At 35.0% G+C, this 23,814-nt stretch overlaps 1 protein-coding gene across 3 annotated transcripts in view; it reads right to left on the reverse strand.

Annotated features, from left to right (window-relative positions):
- LOC136036978 (DNA excision repair protein ERCC-5-like) overlaps positions 1–23,814 on the reverse strand; it is a 244,159-nt gene that overhangs the window by 98,538 nt on the left and 121,807 nt on the right. For all 3 annotated transcript variants that reach the window (XM_065719381.1, XM_065719380.1, XM_065719379.1), the window contains exon 10: positions 5,812–6,042. In XM_065719381.1, coding sequence (XP_065575453.1) covers positions 5,812–6,042 — 231 coding nt within the window. The remainder of the gene's footprint in view (positions 1–5,811; positions 6,043–23,814) is intronic.

Raw genomic sequence — 23,814 nt, forward strand, 5'->3', positions numbered from 1 at the left:
CGAGAACCTCGACAATTCTTTTCATTTTTTATCATTTTTTTTATATTTTTCTACTGTTATATATTATATATATACACACATTTTATTAGTTTTAAGGAGTCTAACTATATATATATATATATATATTTATATATATATATATACATATATATATATATATATATATATATATATATATATATATATATATATATATATATATATATATATATATATATATATATATATATATATATATATATAAGTCGTAAATTAAGACAATAAACATTAATACTGAGTGGTTCAAATTTACGCATTTTTTTCAACTGAAAAGAAAACAACTCAAAACAAAAGATGAAAGGAAAAAAAATTAAATTTCGAGACAGTGAAAACTGCATATGTAAGGGACAAAGTGAAACAACATTCAAATTCCAGGGTAATAAAAAAAAACAGATGGAGCCACGGGATCTTTAGCCTCTCTCCTTCTGACTTTAAAATCTTATGATAACATGAGCCTTGTAGTTGTTTTTTTTCTCGCATACCGAAGAAAGCGAAACAGGACTTGAGCAAACAATACTTACAGCTCTAGAAAAGGTGGGCCTAAAGTCACTAACCTTTTTTATTTTTCAATATCTTTTATATTTCTTAATATTCTTTATTTTCTTAATATTTTTATTTTTTCCAGATCCCGGAAATTAGTTCAGGAGAAATTCAGTACAACGTACATAAATTATAAAATTTTACTATCAAAATCAAGGCTCAATAATTCAAGCCCAAAGAGCTTATCGAAGGCATTTCAATGCAACAGATAAATATATATATATATATATATATATATATATATATATATATATATATATATATATATATATATATATATATATATATATATATATATATATATATATATATATATATATATATATATATATATATATATATATATATATATATATATATATATATATATATATATATATCACCAGAACAACATAACTTCAAAATGGGTTAAAAGGAAGAACCTGGAACATCAAATGAGACTTGACCAATAAGAGCAGCTAAAGCAAAGGGCATTGAAAAATTGTCTGAAGTATTGAAAGGGCAAAAAGAAGAAGAAACAAATATCGCATTTCAAAATGATGATTATGTTTGGGATTTTGACATGGGTGAGGTCATCAATGCTTACCATGCCTTTGTTAAAAAAACGCTCGGCGATTACAAGCCGAGGCAAAAGTTAAAGATCCAATCGCAGAAAAATCAGTAAATAGAGACGTTCAACATTTTATTAAAGCTCCAAGCGTTTGAACAGCTATAAATATAGAGATTGGAGCATGTAAAGACGTCAACGAAGAACCTGATACTGCATCAAATACTATTAAACTGTTAGTGAAGGAATAGCAATAATTAAGCACGTTCGTAATTCTAAGGACGTTGATAAAGGATGTAATTTTAAGGCAAGCCTGGTAGAATCACATCTAGCACCAAAAGATGTAGAGACCGGGCCAACAGTAACCAAACACTAAGAAAAGAAAGTTGTAATTTTACAAAGACATTACTTCTAATTTAAGAACTGTTTGCTTAAACAAAGCACAAACAACGGCATTGTTTAACTGACAATAGTTGAAAATGATACGTAGTCTGAACAAAAAGAAGAAATTTTGCCCAACAACCCTGATTATCAAATGTGACAAGACATTTCCGAAAAGCTAAAGTAAAGGGCATGGTACAGACGACAGGGAGAATGACATTGAATTGCAAACGGAAATTTTGAACAGCGATCTGTGGTTAGAAGCTGGAAAAGACGTCTTTTGGTATCTATGAAGTCTTAAGAAATTACATAAGATTATAATAGTAATAATAATTTAATTGTGACCCACTTGATACAGCGGAGCATAAAACAAACACACACACACAAAAAACTTCTGATAACACATTAAATTACTGTAGAAAACATTTTAGAAGACCATGAAAAGGGTTAATAGTAAAATGTATCGATTCGGATAGTTTCTGGTGTAGCACTTTAAGCTTATTTAATAAATCTGGAGCACCGAAATTTGTTACCATATCACTGTTCTTGGGTGGAAGATACAACAACAATCGGAGGAAACAAAAATAAGATGACTTGAGAGCCTTTAAATCTTTTCTTTTTAGAGAAGGATACAATCCAGAAAGATATAAAACCGAGTGATCACAAAAGCAAGAATAAATTTGTGAAAGGGCTTTGCGGTTGTATTTCCCCCTGTTCGCAACAATTTTAGAATAACTCACTTGAAGTTTTGAAACTTGAAGTTTTACCTTAGCATCAGAAACAATTTTATTACAAAAGAGAAATTGTTAGTAAGGGTAATAATAATGCCCTTAAAGAAGTCACGCACGGAATTCTAAATTCAGAACAATTAAGTCTAGAAGATTGGTTAGGAGAAGGACCAAAATGAAGGAATTCACATTTATCAGGGTTAAGGGTTAGACCTACATTCGAGAAAGCAGTAGAGATAGAACGAACAGAAGTCAAAAGCCCAGATTTAGTTCTACTAATGAGAAGAATATCGTCTGCATAAGCAAGATATGACACATTTGAACTACCTAAAAGGTAAGTTGTTGGAAGACTATTTAAAATATCAGCAATACAAATTTTGAAAATTGATTCCACCTTGTCTCACACCTTGTCTTATGAATATCTTTAACAGAGAAGGATCAGAAGGAGCCTTATGCATGAATACAAACTGCTAAAACCAAAGGCATGGAAAAAACATATCTGAGGTAATGATGAATGAAAATGAGCAAATCTACGGTTGGAAGACAAGCGACAGCGACGATCACATCAAATCGTAAACGAAGTTTCCGCTTAGAAAAGAAACAATAGTGAGAATGATAACGAATCACACGAGATTACAAATCTTATAAAATGTATGACTCTCTGAAGGATTGATAGGAAGAGAGAATTGAATTCATGCCGAAACTTCCTAATCCAACTGAAATTGCTGATTTCACACCTCATGACTTAAAACTAAAGAATAACCCAATGATTATGTGAAATTCGTTTCGAGCCTAAAATTTGGAAAACATTCATATGAATGACTTCATATTTATGAGCCCATTTCAACAGCATAAACTACATCATTTCCGCGCTAAAAGTTGTCATATCCTTTTAAGTATCTATGACGCATACAAAATTACCCAAGGTGACAAACTGCTTTGCAGAATATTACAATTGAATAAGGAGCGTGTTACCTTAGTATCTGTAAAGGATAGAAAGAGGAATTAATATTTAGTATCTATGGCACGTGAAAAATTTCACAACATGAAAAATGACTCTGAACAGCTAAAGAAAAGACATGGAACAAGAAACAGTACAAATCATATTGAATTGCAAAGGAAAATATGACTTTAAACTAGATAATAAAGCGATGACTACGCCATTGGGGAGTCTGGATATTTCAGAAAATTACGGTTGAATAAAAGCAGGAAGGAGGAATTGAATTCACGACACAATTTTCTTAATTCAAGAGACATTGCTGATTTGCCACCCTGTTACTTTAATCTAAATAGTAAGACATTGACTATGCCAGTTTTAGACATTTCAGTGGGCATAGGAATAGGAACATATGGTTTTGAATGCTTTCGAACAGCTAAAGTAAAAGGCATGGAAAAAAGTATGAAGTAATGATACTCGAAAACAAAGCACAAGCGAGATATGCGGCTAGACGATATTTGAAAACAACTATCATAACGAATACATCGTGTCGTAATATATATATATATATATATATATATATATATATATATATATATATATATATATATATATATATATAATATATATATATATATATATATATATATATATATATATATATATATATATATATATATATATATATATATATATATATATATATATATATATATATATATATATATATATATATATATATTTATATATACACATGCTATATTCTAATACAGTTTCAGTGAGGAGCAGGTAATACTTGAACTTTAGGAGGAGCATATTAAGGGGACTGTTTTCCCTCCTATGTAAGGTAATCGTTTCTGTCTTTTAAGTTCGAACCTCTTATTAAATAGTATAGAATACTATTATTTTGACGACCCTCTTTACCCTTGTTTGTGAAAAACTACTTTCATATAAGTAATTAAAGAAAAATCGCAAGAAAGATTAACACTTACAGTACAAAGAGTAAAGGAAAGTGTTATAAAAAAGAAAAAAATATGTCTAGCTCAGCATTTTCTACTACATCTTCAGAGAGAGAGAGAGTGTGATTCCCAAAAGTAAAAACTGAAAGAAAGAAAATAGCGCTAATTAAGACAAACCAGACATCAGCTTAATTTCCTTCAGCTATTTCTTAATCCCGTTTTGTTGACAGCTATTTTACTCCTCTGTCATTCCAACCATGACTTAAAATCCTTAAGGGAGTTCAAGCCGGGACCTGGAAACTATGAAAAAAAGGTTCACGGTTTTAACAGATCGCTGACTCCTGAACCTATAGGGTCCTTACTGACGGTAAAAGAAATTTCCAACACTCTAATCTGTAATTTCAAAATTTTAAATTCAATTTAGTAATCAAACCTAAAATGATCAGTAAGTTATTTTTGCTGTATTCTAATTAGTTATAAGCAAGGTCTAAGCAACAATTCTGCATTTAGAGGAATAAGCTGAGGAGACAGCAAACGCTTTTCTATCCGGCTTCACTCTTAGGTTTTAACCTAATATATAATGAAATCTATGTTTGAAATCTTAAAATTCTTATTTCTGTTTTCTTATTTAGGTCTTATTTATAATTCTTATTTTATTTCCTTATTTTTCATGTCTCATTCTAACAATACGTTACTTTTGTAAATCATAAGAAAATCAAAACATAAAATAGTAAGACAAATATATAATATATAAAGTAAGTAAGAAGTACGAAAATTATGTATACAGCATAAATAAAATGTTATTAAAAATAATATGAAACGAAAGGTACCTTATTCAGGAAGGTCTGCTACATTAATTTTAGTTTTCAGTTCTAACAAGTTGGAACGCTGATTAGCCTTTGGCAATGCCCAAGCTACGCTTTAGCACAAAGAGGGAGGGGCATAGGGGTAGCAGAGCCCTTCCATCGACAGGTATTTGAGTTCATCTTAAGCATTGACCTCAAATATTAACGTGAACGAAACTATCGTAAAAAATATATAAATGCAGATGATGGTGATTAAAAAGAGGAAGTGATGGAATTAATTCGCATGCAAGATAAATTCCAGTTGCTGTGCCATCTTCCAATTTAACTCGCAAAATACGCAAACTACACTAGGATAATTTTCAAACTAACACCAGGAAACTAAACCATTGATAATTTTATAGAGGACCCGTTTTTCTTTTAGAAATAGTATTGTTGCTGCATGGAACCGATATGAGGCTGGTTTCGATTTTGATTTATCGCTTGGAGTTTCAGAAAATAGGTTAAGATCATTCCTTTTGAATAGCTATTAATTATTCTATTTATCATTTAATTTTTTTTTATTTTTGGTTGTTTTTTTTCAGTCTTTTCATCGGGTGGTTTTTTTTCAGTTTTGTGTATCGTCAGGTGAGGTGTCTGCTATGGCGTGATAATTAATATTACGTCTATTATTTTTATTTTTTCTTCTTTGTCATGTCTTACTTTGATCGATTATCCATTTGTTTCTTTAGTTTTTTTATCTGTGCAAAACGAGCCTGTCTCATTGCCAGATATTTGTATATTTAGCATGCTATGTATATATGATAGAAAAATTAATGAACCTGAAGCTGAATCATAGTGGTGCTTTAGTGGAATCTACAGTTAAATGAAAACAAACCTGGCGTCAGCTTGACTTCCTTCAGCTTTCTCCTGATTCGATTTTCATTCACAGCTATTTTACTCCTCTGGGATTCCAGCCATGATTTGAAAGCCTTGAGGGAGTTTATTCCATGACCTGGAAATTCTGACAATATTTCCAAGGCTGTGACAGGCCCAATAGATTCAATTCCTTCTGTGTAATCACAGCCAGTGAGTAGGGCTAAACATATCAGCTTGTCTCGATCCAGCCCTATGAGAGATGATATTAGGAAATAAATACCGGTTTATTAATATTAGTATTTACTAATAGTTATTACTAAATAGAAAATTATCTTAATGCTTATAACTGCTTTTGGTAGCTCTCTCTTTCGTTTACCAACCCCCCCCCCCTAAAACAAACAAAAAAAGGTATTTTCGGAAATTCCAATTCCTTCCCCGAGCTGCATAACAAAACAGCTTTCCAGAATTTCGAAGCAAACACCGCAATTTTCATGAAATCTACTAATTCTGATCGAATATACTCGCTTTAGGGTTCAAGTACACGTTCCATAGCCTCGTACGCTTGTTTTCAGAAATTGCCTACAAAATTATGTCCTTTTATTGTCAGGTCATTCTTTTCCAGTTGACAGCCATGGTAGTTCGTGAACTGGACGAAAGAAGTGGATCACATTTTACAATATACTTTATTAGGCTTTAATCTATAAAATTCTGTCCAGTTGACAAAAGGAAAGCGACATGGAAGAAAGGAAGAACGGGGTAGATATAGGAGCTTAATAATACTTTTCCAGTCCCTAAATTGGGCCGTAGACCTATTACCGAAATTGTCTTTCGCATTTGTCCACAACTTCAAAAGTGGCGTAAAAAATTATTACTGTATTTTCGAACTCAGTACCATGTACAAAATTTTATACAAAATTTCAATGATGTAATTGAAATACTGATGGATATAAGATATCACTAAAATCGGGAACTTTCGGATAATAATTTTGTCTTCAATAAAAGATTAACTCATGGTTATGAAATCCAATAATTGGCACGTTTATTAGGAAAGGAGAGGAGCAGTTTTCTAAAACAACGAAAAATACTTCACCCAAACAGTATTTAAGATTTAATTAAGAAGAGAGAGAAGCAGTTTTCTAAAACAACATAAATAGGGAGAGGAGATGGGCAGTTTCCTCAAAGAACGAAAAATGGTTCAACCAACCTATGTTTAGAGTTAACTGGGAAGGGGAGAAGAGAGGTTTTCTAAGAAAAACCAAAAATGGTGCACCCAACCTATGTTTATAATTAACTGGGGAGAGGAGAAATACGTCAACAAAGGCAGCGTCATGGCAGTTTTTGGCTTGCAGTCCGAAATCAGTGATATCGATGAAATCGTACAATATCTGGCTGGAAGATACATAAGCAGTAATGAAGCTGTTTGGCAAATTCTTTCATTTCCGACAGGTGAACGAAGTCCAGCTGTTGTTCACTTAGCGGTACATTTACAGAATGGACAATGTGTTTGTTTTTCGGAATCCAACGTGCGACAAAGAGCCCTCAATCCACCGGATACAACGTTAACTGCTTTCTTTTCGTTATGTCAAAATGATTCTTTTGCAAAAAAAAACTGCTGTATGACTTTCTAGAACAACGAAAATGGTGCACCCAACCTATGTTTAGAATTAAATGGGGAGGGTAGAGGAGCAGTTTTCTAAAACAACGAAAAATGGTACACCCGACCTATGTTTCAAATTGACTGGGGAGAGGAGAGGAGCGGTTTTCTAAAAAGACAAAAATGGTGCACCCAACCTATGTTTAGAATTAAATGGGGAGGGTAGAGGAGCAGTTTTCTAAAACAACGAAAAATGGTACACCCAACCTATGTTTAAAATTGACTGGGGAGAGGAGAGGAGCGGTTTTCTAAAAAGACAAAAATGGTGCACCCAACCTATGTTTAGAATTAAATGGGGAGGGTAGAGGAGCAGTTTTCTAAAACAACGAAAAATGGTACACCCGACCTATGTTTAAAATTGACTGGGGAGAGGAGAGGAGCGGTTTTCTAAAAAGACAAAAATGGTGCACCCAACCTATGTTTAGAATTAAATGGGGAGGGTAGAGGAGCAGTTTTCTAAAACAACGAAAAATGGTACACCCGACCTATGTTTAAAATTGACTGGGGAGAGGAGAGGAGCGGTTTTCTAAAAAGACAAAAATGGTGCACCCAACCTATGTTTAGAATTAAATGGGGAGGGTAGAGGAGCAGTTTTCTAAAACAACGAAAAATGGTACACCCAACCTATGTTTAAAATTGGGCTTGCAGTCCGAAATCAGTGATATCGATGAAATCGTACAATATCTGGCTGGAAGATACATAAGCAGTAATGAAGCTGTTTGGCAAATTCTTTCATTTCCGACAGGTGAACGAAGTCCAGCTGTTGTTCACTTAGCGGTACATTTACAGAATGGACAATGTGTTTGTTTTTCGGAATCCAACGTGCGACAAAGAGCCCTCAATCCACCGGATACAACGTTAACTGCTTTCTTTTTGTTATGTCAAAATGATTCTTTTGCAAAAAAAAACTGCTGTATGACTTTCTAGAACAACGAAAATGGTGCACCCAACCTATGTTTAGAATTAAATGGGGAGGGTAGAGGAGCAGTTTTCTAAAACAACGAAAAATGGTACACCCGACCTATGTTTCAAATTGACTGGGGAGAGGAGAGGAGCGGTTTTCTAAAAAGACAAAAATGGTGCACCCAACCTATGTTTAGAATTAAATGGGGAGGGTAGAGGAGCAGTTTTCTAAAACAACGAAAAATGGTACACCCAACCTATGTTTAAAATTGACTGGGGAGAGGAGAGGAGCGGTTTTCTAAAAAGACAAAAATGGTGCACCCAACCTATGTTTAGAATTAAATGGGGAGGGTAGAGGAGCAGTTTTCTAAAACAACGAAAAATGGTACACCCGACCTATGTTTAAAATTGACTGGGGAGAGGAGAGGAGCGGTTTTCTAAAAAGACAAAAATGGTGCACCCAACCTATGTTTAGAATTAAATGGGGAGGGTAGAGGAGCAGTTTTCTAAAACAACGAAAAATGGTACACCCGACCTATGTTTAAAATTGACTGGGGAGAGGAGAGGAGCGGTTTTCTAAAAAGACAAAAATGGTGCACCCAACCTATGTTTAGAATTAAATGGGGAGGGTAGAGGAGCAGTTTTCTAAAACAACGAAAAATGGTACACCCAACCTATGTTTAAAATTGACTGGGGAGAGGAGAGGAGCGGTTTTCTAAAAAGACAAAAATGGTGCACCCAACCTATGTTTAGAATTAAGTGGGGAGGGGAGAGGAGCGGAGTTCTAACAAAAAAATGGTGCACCCAACCTACATTTAGAATCAACTGGGGAGGGACGAGAAGGGGTTTTCTAAACCAACAAAAAATTGTTTTGAAAGTAAATGAATTAACTAGGGAGAAGAGAGGAGTAGTTTCCTAAAGAACGAAAAACGGTACACCCAAGCTTTGTTTAGAATTAACTGGGAAGGGGAGAAAAGCGGTCTTCTAAAACAACGAAAAATTGTTTCTAAAGCAAACGAATTAACTAGGGAGAGGAGAGGAGCAGTTTCGTAAAACAACGAAAAATAGTACACCCAAACTGCATTCAGAATGTATATCGAAGGGGATGGAACAGATTTCAAAAGACAAAACAGACTCCTAGTTTCCTATTTTTGGGCTTAGAAGATTGTATAGAAGACAACAAGTCTAATTGTCTTAACTTCGGAAACACGTTTTACATTAATTTTGGTGTGAGATTACTTTTGTTTGACCTTCGGTTTTGAATGCATAATTCCAATGATTTGAGTAGGATTTTAAGCCGTTTTCGCGTTTTTAGTACAAAGATATTTCATATATAATATACTATACTATTATATCATTTGCTAATTCTGAAAAACCTTACAAATCACGATTTAGCAAATATAAGAGGCTAAAAAAAACTTTACTCGGGTCTCTTTTAAGCCATACATTTATTTTTTAGTTTCCTATTACAAAACAAAGTTGTTAGTAGTTCATAAAAGGCCAATGGCATTGAAGCACAAAGAATTGGACACAAAATACTTGAAAGACCTTGTAAGGCATAAAACAGATTCTTGACCAGTTTTGAAAGTTGCATTCACCTAATTCAACCAGTGGCGTAATTTTGTCAAAATCCTGGGAGAAGGAGGGGGACTTGGAGTCTTTTTTCCCAATTCAAGTTAAAAAATGAGCCATATAGTACCCTAAAGGCAAACGTATACTAAAAAATGATCTGTTTCTGTGGATGCTTGAATTATGCAGGCCTATCTTGGTTTTGACAAGATTTTTGAAGCCACTAAATTTCAGTTGAGGGGCAAACTGGGGTCTGGGAGGCAGTTACACCCCGCCCCTGCCCTATAGCAAATTAGGTCCATGAACTCAACTACTTCTCAAGATAGCGAACCAATAGTCTGGTTTGCAAAAATCATAATAACCATGAAATATGCGCACATTTCCAAATTGACATAAAATTCAACTCATCGATGGCAAAAGCCTGCTTTTACTATAAAGTCCATTTAGCTAAGGCTTAAACAGGTTAGACAGGCTAAACAGGGTATATGAGATTTATATCATTTGTGCACATGAGATGCGGCTGATCTATTTTTTGTTCATTGGAGATATACCCCTCACAAAAAGGATACAGAAACACATGTTCATACGCTCATATCCCTCACCCCCCCCCCAAATAGTCTTATGGGGAGTTCTCAGAGGCGCCATTTGGGCCAAATCTTGGGGTGGGCATTGGGCATTTGACAGAACTTGAGATTTTATTATGAATCTAACCTACTTTCAAAGTCTACAATAATTAATGTAAATAGCGTAATTACCCCAAGGGTCGTCAGGTTATTACGCTCTTTGGCTAATAGGCGTGCAGTTATTTCAAATCGTTTGCACAGACTGGATTATGTTAAACATAATGGATAATTATGGCCGGAGAAGGGCCCTTTGTGGTAGAAGCTTGGGCCCCCTGGAAAATCAGGGGTGGGTTTGCCCACCCCTGACCCCCCCCCCCCAAAAAAAAGGCTCCTCTGGGAGTTCTCCTTGACTCAAAGCTGTGCGAAACGCGATAAATGAGAAAGAAAGTAATATTCTGACATACAACACTAAATGAGTGAGCCGATCAGACTTGGATCTCCTTTTCCAAAATAGCTCTACTGCTTGTCCTTGCCATGCTATGGTGCTGCAGAAGCAAAAATAGCGGCAAAAATAGCAAAAACAACTGGCAACCCTGAGAATATATATCGTCTGAAACAGGTATTTTAATAACGAATAAAAATAAACATGACGAAGAATTTCAAGAGAAAACTCTTCCGCCTTTACAAAACAAAGAAGAAGCAATTTTCAGAATAAGTAACAATAATAAGTATTCATTTAAGGACAAGATTTTCCTTGCCAAGGAATAGAAACAGAATCCTTAGGGAAATTCTCACAATTCAGTAATCAAGGACTTTAACATACTCTAAACAATAGAAACTATTTGCTAGAAATTTTACAAGAAATATGTCATTTTATTCTATTCTTCCTAAATTCCTTTTGTATATTGATAATATTTCCCGGGCATTAAACTATGAACCGTACTGAAAACATTTTGTTCCTGAAGAACGGCTATTCAAAATACTTTTCGGGCAGTGGATCAAACAGTTCGTGGTAACGAACTGTAGTAAGGAGCGACCCGGCTCAATAGTAACCAAAACTCTAAAAAATGGAATTTTGATACCAATAGCTATATCAAAAGAATCGCATTTCAATGCTGGTTTTAAATATATAAGTTTCATCAAGTTTAGTCTTACCCATCAAAAGTTACGAGCCTGAGAAAATTTGCATTATTTTAGAAAATAGGGGGAAACGCCCCCTAAAAGTCATAGAATCTTAACGAAAATCACGCCATCAGATTCAGCGTATCAGAGGACCCTATTGTAGAAGTTTCGAGCTCCTATCTACAAAAATGTGGAATTTTGCATTTTTTGCCAGAAGGCAGATCACGGATGCGTGTTTATTTGTTTTTTTTTTTTTTTTTTTTTTTTTTTTTTCCCCAGGGGTGATCGTATCGACCCAGTTGTCCTAGAATGTTGCAAGAGGGCTCATTCTAACGGAAATGAAAAGTTCTAGTGCCCTTTTTAAGTGACCAAAAAAATTGGAGGGCACCTAGGCCCCCTCCCACGCTAATTATTTTCCCGAAGTCAACGGATCAAAATTCTGAGATAGCCATTTTATTCAGCGTAGTCGAAAAACCTTATAACTATGTCTTTGGGGACGACTTACTCCCCCACAGTCCCCGTGGGAGGGGCAACAAGTTACAAACTTTGACCTGTGCTTACATATAGTAATGGTTATTGGGAAGTATACAGGCGTTTTCAGGAGGATTTTTTTGGTTTGGGGGAGGGGTTGAGAAGAGAGGGATATGCTGGGGGAACTTTCCTTCGAGAATTTGTAATGGGAGAAGAAAATTTCCATGAAGGGAGAGCAGGATTTACTAGCATTATTTGGTAGGTCAGTTTAGATATAAAAGTTTAAATATTTCAACTTTGGGCCAATCTATGGCGAACATACAGATGGAAGCTCCAAAAATCACCCCGAAAATTGACCACATGCCTGAAATTAGATTGTGCATATTAAAATGTGCATATTTGTTCAGTTGAACATCACTTTCATGATGCCCCGGAAATTTCGCCTTGACACGTTAAGCCGTTCCAAAAATATTGTTGATGTGTGCATTTGACACCCTTTTCATCTTAATACTCTAAGCTTTACACGTGAAATTAGCTACACTTTGATTTATGATAATATTTGCTTGTGTTAATTTTGAGATGATTATTGATCTTAATTTTTTTACTTAATTATTACTAACAATTAATAATTAATTATTCATGAATTAATTATTGTGGAGAGACAAAATAAAACATGCATTAATTCAAAAACGTTCAGAAATTAAATAAAAGAAAAATTAAACGGAAAGTAAGGAGCGACATTAAAACTTAAAGCGAACAAAATTATTCCGTAAATGAAAGAGGTTGTCCCCTGCGCAACTCCTCACTCTTTACACTAAAGTATTTTTTTAATTTAAAAAGTACAGCTGGAAAATAATAACATGCATTACTTCAAAAACGTTCAGAAATTAAATAAAAAAAACAAGTTTTTTAAACTGCAAGTAAGGAGCGACAGTAAAACTTAAAACGAACAGAAATTACTTCGTATATGAAAGAGGCTGCTTCCTCATCAACGCCCCGCTCTTTACGCTAAAGTTTGACTCTTTCTCTCAATTTTTCTTTCTAAAACAGTAAAAAACTTTAGCGTAAAGAGCGGGGCGTTGATGAGGAAGCAGCCTCTTTCATATACGAAGTAATTTCTGTTCGTTTTAAGTTTTACTGTCGCTCCTTACTTGCAGTTTAAAAAACTTGTTTTTTTTATTTAATATAAATATAGGGTTGCTGAAAAGATTTTTGCCATTGAAAATTTCAGCAGGTATTCAAAATATTTTCCAAGCACTAAAAATGCGAACCGTACTGAACGTATTTTTGGTATGCTACTTCAACAGCCAATTTTCAATTCAATTCGCCTACATAAATGGAAATAATATCCATTTTTAGTATAAGCATTCATAACAAATGTTCATTTAAGCAACAGATTTTTTTCCGCTCAGGAAGCGGAGACAGAATCACTGGTGATTCCTTGGAAAATCTGCGGTGAGGCTGGTGAATTTCTGCGATCGTGGAGACACACTCGCATTTCAGTAAATAATGGCTTTTGGCTAAGACAAAAGAAGCCAAAAATACACAATCAAATAAGCATCTTTTTTTGTTATAGAATTCCTTTCAAGTACTGAAAATGTTGTTCATGAACTGAAAATTTAGTTGACACTAAAAATATTTTCGTTATTGAAAATACTTAAGAGCAATGAAAACACTTCTCGGGTATTGAGAATATATCCGCGTACTGAGTTTATTCTACAGTATTTTTTCAAAGAAGAACTTTCAATTCGAGAGAAAAATCTTTAGTCTTCACAAGGAAAATCAATTTTCAGAATAAGTAATCACGATAAATATTCATTTAAGCAGCGAAATTTTTCTTGCTGGGAGATCGAAACAGAATCCCCGGGGAAATTCTCACATTCAAGTTATTAATGATTTTCATAGATCTTAAACAATGGTTAGGCATCCACTCGAAATTCAAAGGGAAAACATAATTTTACTCTTTTGCTCCTGAATTCCTCGTGGGTCTGGTTTTTAATTGGTTTCCTCTTTCAAAAGAACCTTGACTTATAAATTGAAAAGACTTTTAAGAAAAGAAAATGAGGCGATTACTAAAAACGGCTATATGGAAAACGAAAAAGAAAAAAGGGCAAGCCTGCAGATCAATTTAATACACCAACAGGAGGCTCTTTTGAAAGAGGATACTCACTCCAGATAAAAAACTTGGTTAAAATTTTTGTTTTCTAAATTCCGTAAAATAAATGGTAAAATCGAGGAAAAAACAGACCAGGAGTTTCTCCTAGATCATAAACATAATGGATTGAGTTAAATGGAATTCAGGAATAGATCTAGTGCCGAAATAGGGTAGAGAATGCTTTTTCCAGCTCTTTCTTCCTACCCTCCATCGAAATTGGTAGTCGTGAAATATACAAAAACACACATTTAAACTTGAAAGAATTAATCTCTACATGATTATCTTTTTAAGCTAGGGCAGATGCTTCTTCACCGAATCTGTTAAAACTTTTGAAGAAGAAGGCAGGATGTAAGAACATGAACAACCCTGCATCAGACCATAATTTATGTTGCAGGTCAAATTCTGAACAGTCCAATCAGTTGCCAAAGCACATTCTACAAGTAAAGTTAAAAAATAGGTTTTGATAGAAGGAGTAAAAATTTTTGTCCGTCTAAAATGACCAAGCGACGTTACTTTGCGGTTTGCGACTGGTATGCCAGATTGGCAGCGGAATTCCCTATATTTTTGATGGAGCGTTTCTAAAAAAAAATGAATCTTTTGAATATTTAACTAAAAAAATACAGATTGTTATTCTATTAGTATTGTACATTAAAAGGACATCTTTCAAACTAGAAGCTTTTAATTACTAAAAAAAAAATTGCTAGTCGAAGAAATTAAAATACGGAACAAGAGCGAACCAAATATTCGCCCCCGTAAAGAGTTCTTTTTTTAACAAGACGATACATAATTCGGCTGTCAAAGCCAAATTTAGTTCATACCAAACCGGAGCCTAGATTTAATATTCAATTTTACACCAGTGGTCAAGAAAGCGACGGAAAACAATGATTCGCAGCAAGTCAACTGAGCCATGGTGGCTGAATCAAAACCACATGTACCAGAAACCACCCATCATAGAGTATATGTTGGATCCACACCTTCCGCGAGAAGTTGCCAATGTTGAACCAACAAACACATTTACTTCCAAAATTGCAGGGTGATAACTCAGGCGGTTTTAATGAAACGGTTTTTACGAAAATCTGAATGAAAAGCAACCTCTGGGGTCAGAAAGTACGCAGGGCTATGGGGAAGGTAGTCCAATCCCTTGAAATCGTAAATTTTTCATTATTCCATTGGCTCAAGGTTACATCAGGGTTTTAGAAGTGTCTCAGTGGGGCATGACCCGAAATCTGTTGGGAATCACTGATTTACTGAAGTTGTGATTTATAAGAATTTATAACGATTTTGAAAAAATTCCTGTTGAGGCTCTGCCCCTTTGACTTTTTCAGATAAATGACCCGTCTCTTTTTTGATTATATTTGCTTATAGCATAAATTCAAAGGACAAGCTAAATTCTCGTTGCCAAGGCAGGAATTTTAAAAGAAATAAAGTTTTGGTTAAAATCTATTTTTTTCTGGTTTATCTTGGTCATTGAAAAAAAAATTGTTATTTTAAAAGCGCATTGATTGGTAGTCCTCATTTAGGATTGGACAGTGTCATTCTGGGGTCCAGCCCAACACAAGCTTTCTTTACGTGAAAATAGTGATTTTGTTTTTAGTCAGTTTTCAGAGTTCGTAGATAGACTTCAGAGTTCACGTTTAGAATTGTGTTCAGTTTGTCGGAGTTGACATTGGAAATTAACAGTGAGCTATTTCCTATAGCAGTAAGAAATTTTTCCCTGGACCTTGGCGGGTTAGGAGAAGACTTGTCGAGAATAACCGTCATTACAATATCGACAGGACGATCCGCTTACCATCCAAAAAGATAATTAGAGAGAAATCAGTGGTGACACAGATCATAGGATCGGGGTGGTGACACAGATCGTAGGAGGTCCTTATGTCCTCCCAAAGTGGTACACTTTTCAAAACCGCACTGGTTGTAATATCATTGCGGAAAAACTTGTTAAGCCCTTGTTACTGCTCGATTCAGTTACTACACTCTAGCGGCAATGCCAGCGGCACTGGTGTGGCGTCAGAGATCAAAGACTGGTGGCCGCAAGGCTTAAAGAGTTTCGAGAGAAGCCGACAACTGAAATGTAGCTTACGTACTTGCGATAAAGTATACATAAGATAGACCCACTTGATCCCACTGATTCTAAATAGAATTTCTTTTGGTGGAGTTAGGCATTAAATTCAAGTTCAAGCTTCGCAAGCTTGGATTCCAGAATTACAAAAACCTCGCTAATGTGCCGGATATAGGCTTTACGTTGATTTTGTCGTCTGCGTAACACTCAACTTTAATTTTACATGGAGACAGACGATGGACTGTCGTCCCTGGCTCTAAAGGACCTAGGAATTATTTCCAACGACAACTTTGATTGATCGACTAAATCCTCAACAGGAATCTTAAGTTAGTCTTTGTCTCCTGCATAACAGGCTAGCAAAAATTTAAAACCAGCGAAGGTGAAGAATGAGAGATCACTAGATCGCAAATCAAAAACTAAATCCCCTACCCCCCCCCCCCTTATCGCGTACATGCATGATTCCAAAAGTCATGTACCATCCAAATTTTGATAAGTCTCATTAATGAACAGGATAGAACAAATCAAGTTCAAAATGTCCTCATATTGATATGCTACTTTACTTTAGGCAGGAAATATACGATAAATTGTCCTGCCCAGAACCAAGGGACAATGGAATGACTTACGACGAACACACTAGTCCCTCGCTTGCACCTTTACCGGCAATCTTCAGCGAGTCTTTGTTCCAGGCGCACCAGACTAGCAAAAAATTGAAATCCGCGAGGACGAAGGACGAGAGAGCAGTAGATTGCAAAACAAGAACCGGAGTCCCACCCCTCTGCGTACATGAAGGTTCAACATGTTGAACACCATATAGCTTTCCATAAATCTTGTTAATGCACTGGGTAGTGTTAATGCACGACCACACTAGTCCCTCGCTTGCAGCTTTACCGGCAATCTTCAGCGAGTCTTTGTTCCAGGCGCACCAGACTAGCAAAAAATTGAAATCCGCGAGGACGAAGGACGAGAGAGCAGTAGATTGCAAAACAAGAACCAGAGTCCCACCCCTCTGCGTACATGAAGGTTTAACATGTTGAACACCATATAGCTTTCCATAAATCTTGTTAATGCACTGGATAGTACGACTCAAGTTCAAAATATCGTCTGGATAATAAGATACTTAATTTTCGGTGGAAAACTGACGATGAACTCCTGTCCAGCATCAAAGATCCTCGGAATGAATTCGGAGAACCACTTCGATCTATCAGCTGCAGCTTCACCGGCGATCTTCAGCCAATCTTTGAGCACAGCACGCTAGCGACACAATAAGACCGACGAGGATGAACGACTAGCGAATAGTATATTTCGTATAGAGAACTCAATCGATGAAAACGAAATGAGAGGAACATCACCTTGACGCATACATTACTCAACCCCGATATAGGTGTTAAGATTGCTACAGAGACAGGAGAGCAGTACAGTTGAGGGCTGTCAGCTTAAAACAAAAAAAAATGAAGAACTGGGTGAACTTTAAGACAAGAATGCATATACCTGAAAGCTTGAATATATATAGGGATGATCCCGGAATTTACTGCATGGAGCAGCATTGTGGCATTAATCACAGAGTCAAACGCTTTACACAAAGTATTGACCTTCTAGTACGGGTAGAACGTAAAAATTTGCATCCAGATGGTAAACGAGTAGCAGTACAACGAGCATGGAGAAAATAGTAGCCAGTGTTACCAGATGAAAAGACGATCACTGGGTGGCGAGTTGGCCTTTCCTTGGAATTGAAATGAGATCAACAACCGAGAACGGAGAGAAATAATATACGCGGACAAGACTCATCTATATCAAGAGAGCAAAATTGCTAACCAGCAGTTCAATACCATGAGAAATGTGAAAAGCGCTAATACGATCAAAGCCACAATATTTTCTACGTTTTAAACATTTATTGCTTGTCAAACAAAATCCACTGAAAGAACAAACTTTCGGGAGGGCAAACTGAACATAAAGGCATCAAGTTTTTCTCCAATTCGGACTGAAAAGTGACATTTTGAGGAAAGAATTCAACAGAGAAAAGCAAGTTCCACTCAATATCAGGAATATCTTGAGCAATTTTAGCTTGTTTGAAGTGTTACATTCAATAACTGTTTCTGGAGCTGACCTGTCCATCTTTCATCTATTTCTTAAATTTCGTTTTCTTGGTTATTTCGCAATATGGAATTGACAGGTCAATGAAGCATTGAAGGAACTATTTTTGTAACTTCTGACTTTTTCCCTTTCTTGCAAATAAGAGGATCCCAGACTTTCTGGGAGTTTTCTACCTTATCGGTTTTCTGTCACAAAAATTACGATAAGCAAATGAAATCCTTGTAGCTAAGAAAAAACTTGTGAACCTTTATAGTTGCTTTTTATTAACTGAGAAATAAGTTGGCACAAAAAGTAAAGGTAGGAAAAAGAATACGGCATTGGATTTAACAACCCCTATCGGTCGTGCAGATCTCCGTTTCATGGCCCTTCAGCCAGGAAATGCAATGGGGGGGGTAGCCATCCTCTACTTTCCCACAACTTTCCAGTTTACCTTCCCCAGATTTGTCCAGGTGCACATTAACCGCTGCGTCAACTCCGGCTCAGTGACGTTAAAACTTAAAAGACCAGAGATGTTACACCGATCATGAATGCATCCCTCAACCCTTCATTTGTACCTTTAAAGCGTTATCTAACCTTTATAGAAATCAACATATTTTAAATACTTTCCATTAAAACATGTATTTTACATGAAATCCACAAAAAAATTAGAAAATTCAAAATCGGCCATTTTAAAATGTAATAAGGTTTGGGTAAAAATGCTGTGTTAGGTTTTAATGTCGCCAAAACGAATATTCCGAAAAAATTCTGCTCTTCAAAAAAACAAAAACAATTCTTTTGTTTGTTTTCAATGTTCAAAATAAGAACAATATGCTGAAAAATGAAACATAGATAAAATGAATTAACAGAGCAACATTTACTAGCTGAGCAAAAAAAAAAAAAACATATATAGGTTCACTGGCTAACGTCGTACCAATTAGGCTTTAAAGATGCTGAAATAGAATAAAAAAGTTTTTTTTTGTCTAAATTACCTTTCCCACTTACTCAACACGTTAATAGCTTCCATTCAATTTTCTTTTTTTCTAACGCTTCTTCGAGATATTAATTTCAAGTCCCTCTTAAAGCAGGAAATAAGCTAGAATCTTGACTCAAAGAGGACTTTTTGTTGAATTTTTATTAAAATTTATTCTTGCTGTACGGTTTCAAGTGTAAGCTATTCATATGTATATACATGTACATCAAACAGAGATATATCTTTTAATATTAAAATACATGTTTAAATTTCGAACTATTTTCTCCGGGGGCCTGAATTACATTACTTTACGATCCCTTCACCCCCCCCCCCATATAAAAGAGAAAAAGAGAATAACCAGAGAATGAGAAACACTAAAAACATTGGTATTTTTCAACATTTCGTAAGTTGACCTATTTCATTACGCAATGACACCCCCCTCCACTCTTAAAAAAGGACATAACGAAAACTGTCGATGTCTTAAATGTTTGTGTTGAAAATTGTCGTTCTTATTTTTCTTTAAATATCATAGCATATTGATATTAAGGTAACCCCCCAACCACAAATGAAATTAGGAGAAAATTAGGGGCTACGAGGATTAACTCAATATTTTACTCCTTTTCCTCTTTATTTCCTTTTTATCTGTCTTTTTTATGTTGCTAGACAGAGTTCTTTTTATGATTTCTTTTTATTGTATTTCTCCTTTTACAATCCTTTTTAATATTCCGGATCATTCTTATCCAATATATAAACTTAAATGACCTTAAACTTGGTAATAAAGGATGAACCATCTCCTGCCTAAACTAACGTTATCAATATAAGTATTTTCTTTAAACATTTGCGATAGGAAATTTCAGTATATTAAAAAACTTAACTTCATGCCAAGGAGATTAAAGCTTTTTATTAAGTAACACAACTTTAACAAATAGTTCGTAAGTGCTTGTATAGTTGGCTTGGCTATAATTCCTGGACTTTATGACACACAGGATTTTGATAAAGATTGAAATTGACAACCAAGATGAAGTCCTTAGCCAATCATTGTTCTGCTAACTACATGACAAATTTGATTTTTGAAATGCATGATATTTCTAAATTTAAAATAAGCAACCATATTCTAAGCTTTTAGTCAGTCATTGCTATTTTGATTGGTGTTAAATCATATTTTAGTACAATGATTTCGAAACCTCTTTTAGTATAATTATAGCGTAAAAACCTCTATCGTCCGACATGTTGTAGTTGGCATATGATATTTTGAAACATGGAATGACATTTTTGACATCTTTGACGTTATGATATATGCGTATTTGTATATTTGACATGTGAAATATTTTGACAAAAAATAAAATTGATAGGCATAATCCGAATCTTTAACCAATTATTAATCTTCCTAAGGGGTTACCATCTATTTTTTACACAATAGTTCACTTGAGACGGTAGAACCCTTTAACATTCAACTTATTTTAGGTGATAGAGGATTTTTTGGACATTTGGTATGACACATATTGACATATTCGAATTTTGGCAACCAAGACTTTTAACCAAGACTGAAACAATGGTCCATGATCTAAGTATTATTGGTACCCTGAGGGGGTTGTAATCACGTTTTTGTGCAAAATGTGAGACTTCAGAAACCTCTAAATTTCGGATTGAAAAATATATAATGTAGAAATATGGTGGCCAAATTTTGTTGTCTTAGGACTTTCATAGCTTTTAACTGGTGAAAAAGCAAAAAATTAAAAAAACAAATGTATTCATTGCAGCGAATATTTTTAAGGATGAGACTACTATTACACACATACGTTTCCACCTGTTCCCCCTTTGACCAATAAGATGTAATATCTATTCAACCAACTCTTGTCATGCAAGCGATCTACCAAACCAAAGGATGTCGTCTCGTCATCATACTGCGCGAAATATATGACTTCAAACATATGATATTTCAGATAAGCCAAACAGAGGGTTGACAGCACAATGCAAAACTTTATATCAGAAGGTACCACAAGGTACCAGCTTAATTTCCCTTTTGAGGACAGTCCTTTCCTTTTCTTATATGCTAATTTTGTTAAAGGATAATCTGTGTATATTGCATGGGCTGATAATAGCTCATACAGCTTGCAACAACAAAACGCCAAGACTAGCGACAAGTCATCAAAAGTGAATAGGGTTAGTTACTTAGGTTACTTACATAGGTTTGTTATGAAAACCTTACCCGGGTGCACCAGAAATTAGTAGGCATAATAAGGGCCTGATAATGCTTATTTCAATCGCCGTCAAGCTACAGGTACTTTTTCGCAGAGTTTGACCACAAGGTAGGGTATTTTGGGAATAAAACTGCCGAAATTGGATAGATTGAAGCCAGTATTCAATAATGACTGAAAAAATTAAACTGGGGGCCAATACCCCTAGAAATACGAAGTACCAGCCGTTGTGCAAGAAAATTTCCATTGAGGAGTAGTCTAAGGTGAGATAAAGAAGTTTTATTACTGGTACTGGTTGTTTGGACTAGCTGCTGCTTGCCAATCATGGGTGGCACGTTTTGGGTGACTCTGTCCACTCTCTCAGGGACGAATGTTGGAAGGCTAGACCGGCCTGAAGCTTGCGAGGCTGGGTTTTCAGTACCGGATAAAAAGACGGTTGACACCTTCACATCACCAATGAAGGCTCTTCAACAAAGGATACAACGAGATAAACAAGCTCTACCTCAGAATAGGACGCTCGAGGGAAGTACCAAAAACCCAATGGCTCTTTTAAGCTGATAACATTTTTCTTTTCTTTTTTGTGTGTTTGTGAGAGTGTGTGTGGAGGTAATGGGCCTTTGTGGCCTGAGACTTGATTCAGTTTTTGTGTTTTACACATTATGATAATAAAAACAAGTATCTCGCTAAAAATAGCTTATTATTACCGTTATCATTTTATACATCAAAATCATTTTACCAAATAATCATCATTCTATCCATCGTAACATCACAATCGCGTTACAAAGTACTGGAATATTTTCATCAATATTATCAATCCCTCATCATCCTAACGTCCCTTTTTCATTACCTTGATTAGTTTTATTACCCTTTTCAGCCCCTCGATTCCCACTGTTTCAACAGCAACAGCCCTAATCAACCCTTCCAAATATATATATTACAAGTTGCATCCAATTAGTTACTGTTTCCACTCCCTAAATACTTAAGCGATTCGTAACATACTAAACTATGATTCAAAAGCAGCAAAAATATTAAAGTGACATGTAATGGATGAAATGACGTTCTCCGAACCCGTAATTGCCAATTATTATATTATTTGAAATACTTAGAAGCAAGTTGTTCAATTAATATTTTGGAACATGTGGGGCTTAATTTTTGTTACTTTGATTGTTTTTTACTTATTAAATTAATTTTAAAAAACTTTTTCCACAAGATAAGTCTTTCAATCAAAAGTAAAGAACTCCATTAAACCAAAAGTGAGAGAAAAATATCTACCAGGCGTTCTACCTATAGGGTTCAATCAACAATCGTTCAATCTACAATCGCAGTCTACGTATTGAAAAAAAAAGCAACAAATAAATGCGCATTGTATGTTTATTATACATATACTGATATTTATTAATTAAAATTTGATAATATTTGATTTTAATATTTGACACGAAATTTCATATTTTTGCAGATAGGACCTTGAAATTTCTCTAATAGGGTTCTCTGATACGCTAAATCTGGTGGCGTGATTTTCATTAAGATTCTATGACTTTTAGGGGCTGTTTCTCCTTTTTTTCAAAAATAAGACATATTTTCTCAGGCCCGTAACTTTTGACGGGTAGGACTGAAATTGATGACACTTATATATTTGAAATCAACATAAAAAACCAATTCTTTTGATGTATCTATTTGTACCAAAATTTCGTTTTTTAGAGTTTCGGTTGCTACTGAGCCGGGTCACTCCTTACTTACAGTTCGTTACCACGAACTGTTTGATAAATTTGCGTTTGGTAATTTCACTAGAGGTAATAAGGTATTTATTTTTCTTCAGAATGGGACCTGTTCCTCTTACCTTCAGTGAAGTAGTGAAGCATAAGTGAATAAAGTGACTTGATTCATCTTTTCGTTACCTAACGTCACCTCTGCACTTTCGTTACCCAACGTCAACGTCACCATTTCCACTGTACCCACCTTCTTTACTAATAATACTACCAAGGTAAGTGAAGCTGTCCACTTGATCTATCTTTTCGTTACCCGATTTCACCTTTTCATCTTCGCATATTCCTAGTCTTAGCGACTTAGCCTTCTTAAACATTAATTTTCAAACCTATTCTACCACCCTGCACCCGCAAAACCTCCGTAAGTTCATTTATTTTGCTTATACTTTCATTAGGATGCTTAAATCATCAGCATGATATTGCAGTAAACCACTGTGACATGCATAATATTAATTTAATTTATTATTATAACGTTAATAAACTGATTTTTTTCATTTCTTTAAAAGCTCTAAAAGAAATGAAAAG

Source organism: Artemia franciscana, chromosome 16, assembly GCF_032884065.1.
Source record: "Artemia franciscana chromosome 16, ASM3288406v1, whole genome shotgun sequence".
In the NCBI taxonomy this organism is placed as follows: domain Eukaryota; kingdom Metazoa; phylum Arthropoda; class Branchiopoda; order Anostraca; family Artemiidae; genus Artemia; species Artemia franciscana.